We start from the raw sequence: 10,234 nt of genomic DNA on the forward strand, positions 1-10,234 counted from the left end.
TTGGATGTGTTATCATATCATTTCTCTTGATTCTAAAAGAGTCAAGGCAATGTGATGTCTTTTCAATCATGTCACATAATGACATGTGGTTAATGTGTCACAGTGACAAGTAAATTTCCATGTAGCATGAAACAATAAGTATTATTTGAAGAGTTTGTTTGCAAAAACCGATAAGTCCGTTTTTGCCAAATGGAGAAATTTGCGATTAAAGGTCAAGAAAAATAAAGAGAATAATAAGAAAAGTTTTGCTTCTTTTGACCATAACTACCAAAATGTACCTTTATATGTAGTGACCAATATATAATTTAAAAGGTATTATTTTGTACTTTATGACAGAGACCGTACTTCAAAATCTTCAAAATGGACTTATCCCCTTTTGCGAACAAACTCTTCATTTGTACATCATTACTGCTTTCAATTCGTTAACCTTCTTACCCCCACATTATTGTGGCATGTATGTGCTGGCTGATCCCTCTCATAGTGCTCCAAATCACTGTAATGTGGAGATAGTTCTGATTTTAAAACGAAAATATTTTGTGCTTATATATGGTTAATATGCTCAGTAAACATGATAATAAGCACCATTATCTTCTGCTATAAAAATTCATGCATGATATGCAGCTTTTGAAGGATATGAATGGACAAAATTGCCAGACATGGAATGGTAGCTTGTACTGTGTGAAAAAGAGAGTCCGACAAGCACTCCATGTTGAAACTCACTGTTTCAAGGGGTTTGCATATTAATAGTAGAAAAGATTGCAGCTACATGTACATGTCTGTGGTGTGTGATACTCTAAGGGAATCCTAGTGTACAATGTACCAACCAAAAATCTGCCATTTTCTTGAATTATCAAGTTCTTTTTTTTTTTTTTAATTTCTGTACCCTTGGTTACCTAAAAACTGGATGACAGTAATTCATCATTCTCTTTTCAGGAATATTTTGTACTGTGACAAATCTAAACATAGCAATCAATGAAAGCTTATACATAAAATAAATCCTGTGATTTACCTAATTTAATACTTCCATCTTTCTGATAATGGTACTGAACAGACTAGTGCTACTGCCCAGCAACTATATATGTGACCATGCATCATTAAACCAACAGTCACCAGACATGGATTTTTTTAGTTAAGGGCAGATTCTGAAAAAGTAGACTCTAAGCTTTAAAATGATTTATGACTCAATTCAAATGGACTATAATAACCTATCTAAATATTGGAAAGAAAGCACACACTCTGGAAGTGTGAACTGAGAAAAGAGGCTTTGAAGTGCCCAGTCTTTTCAAGCATGTACGGTAATCTCTACCAAACCGTGCGAGCTATGTGATGAATGGGACAAAAGAACGGGAAGTTAACCACCGGAGCAAAAAAAAAGAAGGGATTATCAGATTAACCTGAAATCGAGCATACTCTGCACATTCTTTTCATGACTTATGCCAACTTTCAGAGCAGTAGCATAATTCTTTCAAAAGTTATGAGAGTTGAAAGTGAAGGGTGTGCAAAGGATTTTAAAGAAATGAAAAGGGGTCTCTAAGACATACCTGATCTCACTACTGTATACGCTATATATTTCGCGTGGGTTTCATTTTCGCGAATTTCGCGAGTCGGGAGCTATTCGCGAAATTAACAACACACGAAAATATTACCTTCCAAAATAAATCCCTTGCCTTGATGATACGAACATTTCAGTACTAGTATACCATGTCACGAACAGACCATACTGGCTAAGCTTGTTAACGTACATATAGCACGTCCACGTCTAACTACTAACTAGTATACACAGCCCAGTTGCTGTAAGTAGCATTCGCACAGCACAGCGTATTAACAGCGTCTGGGGTGGTCGGGCTAGTCCACGTCTACTTACGAATACTGTAGAGCCAATCCATTATCGCAACCCCTCGTACCACTCGTCAGAAATCTAGCGCGATGGACTTAACCACTTCAAAAATGTTGAATTCTAACTTACTGGTTCACAGAGTTTGGTAAGTTTTTTTCATGCAGTGTATAACTAGTGTCATTCTCATTTGCTAGTAAGTTGAAAATTCACACTTTCTTTGCCACTTCATATTTTCTGTGGTCCCCCAATTGCGAATTTAACCACTCGTGAAAATGTGTGACAGCGGCAATTCGTGAAAATTATAGCGTATACAGTATTTTGCAGAAAAAAGGATTGTAGAAAAACTGCTGAAAATACATTTTCCCTTTAACTTTATGATCCCAAACTTGGCAGTAATGTAGAAGAAGAACAGCTCTTTCAGAAAATATGAAAAACTCAAGATCAACTTGGTTGGCCTGTTTCACCTACAACTTGTATTTGGAGTCCTCATGTAAAATGCGGCCGTGTGACTTTTTGTTGTTTTTTTTTGATGCACGGTCACATATTGTTATCACTGATTATTGAAAATTGGCCACCAGGACAGCAATTTGTATTCTGCACATACAATGTATTATGAAGAAAATGAGGTTGTGCTGCACAATGCCACAACAAGAGATATGATGGTACCCCAGGTTACAGCATGCTGCACCATGTATTCATGACAAAAACAAAAATCAAAATCAACTGATACTGATACTGATGTGAACAGACATATATAAACGACTGAATGCACATGTTACTACCATAAGTAAGCTACAGCACTTGACTCTGCGAACACTAAATGTCTGGAGGCAAGGCTACAATTTCCAATAGATAAAGAACTCATATTTCTGCTCAAAGAAAGACTTCATGACAAGTGCAGAATGCACTCATGTACAGCAACTTGGCACAGTGGACAAGGGTTCCTCTCTCCCTCTTTGTCCTGTCTAGCGAATGACATCCAAGTTGGCATACTCCTCATACTGTTGAAGATACTGGCTGATGGCATCATAGCACAGCTGGTACTGGTCCTGTGGATTATGCAATATTGCAAAGCATTTTATGCTTGATGATCATATTCCTGCACTAGTCAGAGTTGTTACAGCAATGTGAAATATGGTGATAAAACAGTACACTATGTGCTATAGCTATGTGAACAGTTGATTAATATCTAAATCTTTGAAAGTGCTTGCACTTTTGATGTTGTTGCAAAGTTTCAATATTTAGACTTACATCCTCTGCCATTTTTTCATGCCTGAATGAAGAGCATACTGTTAGACATTTCTTCATTTCTGTCATCTTAAAACAATATGATCCTTTCTCAACATTCATATCATTCAATTATTATAACAACTTGTTTATCATAACAAGTAACAATACACACATGGCTATTCATAACCACATATTTCAAAATTCAGTCAATTTTACAGGTTTTGACCATTCCTACACTTTTATGCATGGTCTGTTATGTGTTGTTTTTTTCTTTATCATTTGAAATTGAATTTCAGCAATTTCTGATTTGGGTCAAAATGATCTGGCAAAACCACATAATTTCTGTTTTTTGAGAGACATGATTTTGCCAAATCAAGTCTCATTCCAGAGCTGCCATTTGATTTGGCAAAACCATCTATTGCTGGATACAGGTAAAAAGCTTTGACATATGAGGAACTGTATGTGGTTTTTGCCAAAATATGTGTGCACGTTTCATTTAACCTACTAAACACCGACTTACATGGTTATAACAAAAGAGTGTATGGAGAAAAGATCACTCCTCCTGTTTTGCCAAAAATAAACAAAATGGCAGCAAGTACATCAGCAAAACTTTATATATGTGTCTTAAGAAAATAAAAAGAAAAAGTTTTAACATCTTTAACATTATTTTTAGTGTAATTACGACAAGCATTTTCTAGCTTGTTTTACCATGACATGTCAAAAGAAGTATGTGGGAAAATACAAGAATGATTTAGTGTTGTAAAAGTTTGAAGTCTATTTTCTTGAATGTCTTTACAGTGCGAGATACAGTGATACACGGTTTTGCCAAAAAGACAGCTGAATACTTTGGCAACAAGTGTCTGCTATAGTCAGCTGCTTTAATTCTGACCTCAAGACTTGCCAAGTCACACATTACACTTGTAGACATTGTTATATTCACAGTACAATATAGGTACATGCATCCTTTATAATCTAAGACACTTACAAGTGATTCCACCATGTTGGGTCTGTTTGCACGAAGTCTCTGCACAGCATGGAAGATGTCTACCGTGTTCTCTCTCTCATACTTCTCAATCACAGACCATAGAGCACAGAACACTCCACTCCGACCGACTCCATTCCTGTGACAAATGAAAGGTTATAACCTCATAATAACCATGTATTTTAGAGTTCATTTCATTTTGGATTATATCCTTCCAGAATTTGCCAATTTGAACAAAATATGTCTAACCTCTTACAATGTACACTGTATGTACCAGTACATGCTGCAGTTTTCACTTTTTTTTTTTATAGTCACAAATGTTGGGAGTAAATTGATATTCTCAAATTTAACTGCTGGCAAAAATATTGCCTCCTGTAAAACAAATATGCTGTAAATTGTTTTAAATTGTCTCCAAGATGGGAAACACTCATTTTTCTCCTGAAAACAGAGAAAACCTATTCATTTCATTACCTTGGTTATTGATCCCTTGTTTAACTACTCACTAAATGCCAGTAGACAGTGACTTGCATGTTGGTTCTATAGACTAAGCACAATGTACACATCGAACTTTACATGTGAGTGATGTCATGTAAAGTTACCAGATTCAGTTGTAAACTTTCCTGAGTGATAATCTGCAAAGTCTAGGTGCAATCTTACACTGGTAAGTCCTGGGGGCGTTTTGGTCAGATATTTTTCTGACAAACTGTTACAAGCTACTGAAATCCTTGCATCTGATTGGCTGAGAGCAAATTTGTCCGACAACTTTGTTGGACAAAATGCTTTGTGAAATGCCCCCCTGTTGTTCAGATACACAGAATTGTACATCATATGAGGCATACACCAGCATTTGCATCTGTTCAGTACAACCTTCCTCTAAAGTGAGGTCTACAGCTTCAGAATAGGTGTTATACCTTTTGGAACATGCAGTTGAGGTTAAAGGGTGTGTACAGTTCTGGTTGAGGTGAGGATTTAGCTTTTAATGTTTTGCAAGATATCCAGAAACCACTCTATGAGATGTCAAAGAGCATGCAATTCCATGGGGTATCAAAAGTTTATTTGATGAAAATCGGTTCTGAAATGGCTGAGATATCCAAAAAACAAGGTGAAACAAAGAGATCCTAATAAAGTTGTGGCATGTCGCCTTTTATTATTATCACTTTTTTTGATATCTCAGCCATTTGAAAACCAATTTTCATCAAATAAACGTTGAATCCTTCTTAAAATTACATGCTCTTTCATATTTCATACTATTAAGAGGTTTCTCATTATCTCACTTAGGAATGTGCAAAACATGAATCCCCACCTCAACCAGTACTGTACAGTCCCTTTAATTCTAGTATTAAACTCAGGCCAAAACAGGCCAGTCCATGGGTAGTTCAACTGACTGTTTGATTTGACAGGGATACGTACAGTGTTTAGGTAGGAAGTGAATGCTTTGTATTTCTAAGTGCACTGTCAGGCCAATAGCTATCTCTTTATCTAAATACAATGAATGGAAACTTGGGCAACCCACTCTGAGAATGGTGTGTGTGGGCAGAGCAGGTGAAAGAGGCATAGTTTCTAATATTGCAGAAGCAAGCTGAATGCACATAAGGCATGCACAATTTGGCACCACTAGTGGTGATCATTCAACCTGGAAACTAAAAAAATGTTATGCTTTTTGAAACTTTAAGGAGGTAGAAGATTTGACAAGAACACGAGCTAATTCCTTACCACCATTTTGCAGTGAAATAATAACGTTCATCAAAGAGCTAGCTGTGGGACAAAAATGGGAGCAATCAAAATTCTGTACTTGGTATGAAGTGAATCTGACTGCAGTACTCACATGCAGTGGACGATGACTGGACCTTTGCTATGGGCAGTCTTGACCGTATTCTGTACTGCCTCAAGAAGACGGATGAGTGACATTGGGGAGCCTGGTTTGTTGTGAGCAGGGCTCCATCCGACAAGTCTGAATTGTGTCACAGTCACACTCTGCTTGCACATAAAAATTTACAACAAAGGAAACTTAATTGTAGGTAAAAATTGAACATACAACCCCATCTTGGGGTGCTGCTCCTCATATACCATAATTCCCTGAAACTTTTTTTTTTTTTTTTTTTAAATCATGCCAATGTTTGGGAAATTTTAAAACATGATGATCTACACGACCATGACTTCTTGCTAATAAAAATACACCATCAAGACACATGTGAAAAAGCACATGCACACAGTTAGAGGCTATTTCTTCAGATGTTGACGGCTGCATAATTATTCATACATATTTATCAAACTTCTCTCTATGATTTCATGCTGGAGCATGCAGGATGTCATTAAAAAAAAAAAAAAACCCTCTAAAAATGCACTAAATTTTGAATACTTAGCCTCAATAATTTTCTCTACTCATTCATTCATTCATTCACAGCATACCTTCGTCATTCACAGACCCAGTATTTCACTCATTAACTAAGGCAATCATTTTTAATGTTTCAAGCATTAATTTATGATGCTTCAAAATTTTGATGTATACTCAAAAATACAAAATCTTTCCTAACTGCTTTCTAAACTACTTAACTGCAGAAAGGAAATACACAACTGAACAATTTTACAATGCAAAAGAGAAATTAACACTGAAACCTTGTCAATACAAACCTCTCCCTTGCTTGAGACTGTGAAGGTGTCAGATGTGAAATGTGCTGAGCTTGAAGATCTCTCATGGGAAACGTATAGAGATCCTAACTGAACAGCGCCCTCATCAGGCCAGTACTGAACACATGTCTGATTAGTAGAAGGAAAAAAAAAAGGATAAGAAACATGATAAGATATGTTAAGAGCCTAAAAATGACAATTGGGGAATTTGGAGACTTCAAAAAATAAACTTTTGAGAAATCAATTGGACCACAGTGTATTTTTCTATTGGATGGGGTGATTTTTTTTTTTTTAGAAATCTCAGAAATCTTTTCCCTTGCATACACACAACAAAGATACAATGTAAAATGAAAACATTTCTACCATGTAGTCAAACACAATGAAATACCATATGTCATAATGCACATCACGAGATCACTAAGAGTGTAAATTAGGTTTATGACAAAAATACAGGGTCCCACATCTTTTAATGACACTATCAAGTTGGGTGCATTCTCCTGGCTATTTTGGAGTTGCCATAGTAACTACTTACCTTATCAGTTGGGTCAAGCTCATTGAGCATGACAATAACAGGACACTTCCAGTCAAAGACAAGTCGCCACATGTCCACTACTGTATTGGGCAAGGGAGCCTGGGTAGCTACAAAGACATCTTTTTCTGTGAAGGTCTGAAAAGGAAGGGTGAGAAAAGAGGGACATTGCCTGTGAGCACTTGCAGTAGTAGAAATACAATATGTTAAGAAACTACTGCACTGTGGCAGCAAAAGCAGCAGCAACAGCAGCAGCAAAAGCAAAACCAGCAGTCACAGTAGCAGTAGTCTGACAGTTGAGTAGTGGTGGAAGTAGTGGCAGTAACAATTGTGGAACTGGGAGTCTTATAGAAATAGTTTCTGTATTAGGAGTGATACATGGCCGGCGGAACCGTGGGGGCCGTGGGGGCTCAGGCCCCCACACTTTTTGTGCACCATACAAAGGAATACATAAGGTGTCATCACTTTGGGCCCCCACACTTTTTTTAGCCCGGAAGTACTTAAGTCGTAAGTGGCACTAAATAGAAATAGATAGAGATCTTGAGGTGTGAGCGCGGTAAGGTCATGTTTTTTTCACTGAAGACCCTTTTTTGTTTGTTTGTTTGTTTTTTGCTTGTCAGCCGAAGAAACCCGGAAATGGAAGGGGAGAGATGAACTGAGGACCTTTTTTTTTTTGCTTGTTGGCTCATGAAACCCGGAAGTGGGCCCCCACACTTTTGAAAACGTTCCGCCGGCCCTGTAATAATCTCCTAAGTATGCTATCAGTAAGCTAGTATTAGAGCAAATTAGATACCAACCAATTTTAGGGGTTACTTTCAAATTAGTAGTATGGAATCTTGTGCTGCTGGCATGTAGCACACTATGTATTTTATATTGTATGTATGGTGAATATACAGAGCACAATCAAAGAATATGTTGTATAACTGATCAAGCAATACCAGAGAGTTACACTTAATACTTCCACCACGCACAGCATACACGTACTGCAAGCACTAAATAACAACTCACCTCTCTAATCTCTAATATCAGGGACTATCATTTAGCAAGTACATATTTGATTTTTAGAATATAATGACAAATAGATTATCAACAACCAACTTAGGGAAAATCAATGCACAAACTTGCCGATTTATGGATTATGGCTGAAGTCAACAGGATCAAGTATGCTCTTGTAAAACTTTTGTTATGGACCATCAGTGTGATATTGTAGATGTAATCACACATATTACATACATCAACATGATTACAAGTAGTGAAATTACACCACCTTATACATTTAACAATTACATATATCCCTTTCCAAAATGAAATCATTGACAGTTCCGTGACTGCTCCTATTTCTCTACAGAACAATGAAATCACTCCTCACATGAGCTAAAACATTTTCAAAGGATACATTTTGAAACAACTTATAAATTGTAATAACAAAGAGATATCCAACTTGTATATAATCCTGTACTTCTTACTAGCAAAGTAGGCAGAAAAGTCAACAACTCAACAACAGAGTGAACAGGAGTTCAAATTTCTCTATTAACTCTGTCTAGGTTTCCTAGATCTGTGATGGGAACCTACAAGCCTGGAATAAACTCCTAGGAATGATGAGGTGATCAAGCCATACTCACATTCATAAATGATGCATTGATGTAATCAGTGGAATCTTCAAGTCCTCCTGAGGCAAGATACGGTCTGTTCTTCTCCACTTCAGGGGCAAAGAAGACAGAGGGTTATAAGAAATCACTTTGCTCTACAATGTATGTCACGCATGCATTAGAATACAATGTAATCTTCATCCACAACATGGAAGCACTTAATAGGACAATATTCTTAACTTATTTGCAATTTTACTTAACATTTAGCCTGACTTCAATATATAAAGTGTAAAACAAACAAACAGAATGTTTGTGCAGTTTCATTTAACTTGGATGTTATGTCAAAATGTCCTTTTTAATTTCAGCTCAATATCTCTTTCCTTTTTGTGTCCTCTTGTAAAGATGAAATATTTAGTCTGTAACCAAATGTGGTTAGTATACTTACAGTTTGGATTTTTTTTTTCAAATAAAACCCATATTGAATTGAATTGAAATTGATGCGTCAAATGAGAAAGTTTTAAACGTTGACATGTTTTCAAGAAACAGTGATATTGGTTGCCACCACTTCTGCAAATTATATGAGATGATAATGTCATCCCTTCACAAGCTTCTCACTGACTTGATCAAAATTAAAACTTAAATTAATTTCCAGTTTTTATGTAAAAAAGAGAAGAAAAGCATGTATTCTATATACATGTATCAATTATTGTGGTGGTGTAATAAAAATAGAAATGTCTTTTAAAAGAAAAGGGGTTGTAGCTGGTATGTAATAGACTAAAACATTATAATGATTTAGTTATGATATTGGGTATGTAAAAAAAGCTTTGCAAAGGTTGGGAGATATCTCATGATTCTTCTACAGTTCTGCTTGTTTTGTTTCATTATATTTATGATAGTCAATTTGAATGTGGAGTGTCTTCACACATTAATGATCTATTACAGATAAATATATCACTCACAATAGCATACTGTATACGCCATATATTTCGCGAGTCTAAATTTTTGCGAATCGGGAACTCCCGACGATTTCGCGAGTTGTGAAATTCGCGATCGTGGAGTCGTGTACTGAACGGACAAAATAATGTACATGCATACGTCACATTCACATCGGGATCAGAATTAATATTTTCGCGTGTCTTTAATTTCGCGAAGACAAAAACCTCGCGAAATATTTGGCGTATACAGTACATTACACCTTGGAGAATGAGAAGAAATCTCTACTGTTAGTTATTGTGTGCACATCACGGCGGGAAGTTTTTCACACTTTGAAGGTAAAAAACTTTATAAATTCAACATCTTTGAAACAGACAATTCTTGTCATTACACCTCTAAATCAGTTGTGAGATATTCAAAGAGTTCAATAGTTCCAACACTTAAAGACAGGCTGCCTTGACTCACATGGCAAGATGTCTTGGAATCTGTTCTTGTTCTTGTTCTGA

The 10,234-nt window shown here is 36.4% G+C and overlaps 1 protein-coding gene across 1 annotated transcript in view; it reads right to left on the reverse strand.

Annotated features, from left to right (window-relative positions):
* Window positions 1–2,611: 2,611 nt before the first annotated feature.
* LOC140236478 (uncharacterized) overlaps window positions 2,612–10,234 on the reverse strand; it is a 139,594-nt gene continuing 131,971 nt past the window's right edge. The window contains exons 24-30 of the mRNA XM_072316401.1: window positions 10,194–10,232; window positions 8,829–8,905; window positions 7,210–7,344; window positions 6,681–6,806; window positions 5,875–6,023; window positions 4,053–4,188; window positions 2,612–2,886 (exon numbers count right to left, since the gene is read on the reverse strand). Coding sequence (XP_072172502.1) covers window positions 2,803–2,886; window positions 4,053–4,188; window positions 5,875–6,023; window positions 6,681–6,806; window positions 7,210–7,344; window positions 8,829–8,905; window positions 10,194–10,232 — 746 coding nt within the window. The 3' untranslated portion in view covers window positions 2,612–2,802. The remainder of the gene's footprint in view (window positions 2,887–4,052; window positions 4,189–5,874; window positions 6,024–6,680; window positions 6,807–7,209; window positions 7,345–8,828; window positions 8,906–10,193; window positions 10,233–10,234) is intronic.

This window comes from Diadema setosum, chromosome 13 (genome assembly GCF_964275005.1).
Source record: "Diadema setosum chromosome 13, eeDiaSeto1, whole genome shotgun sequence".
NCBI classification, from domain to species: Eukaryota; Metazoa; Echinodermata; class Echinoidea; order Diadematoida; family Diadematidae; genus Diadema; species Diadema setosum.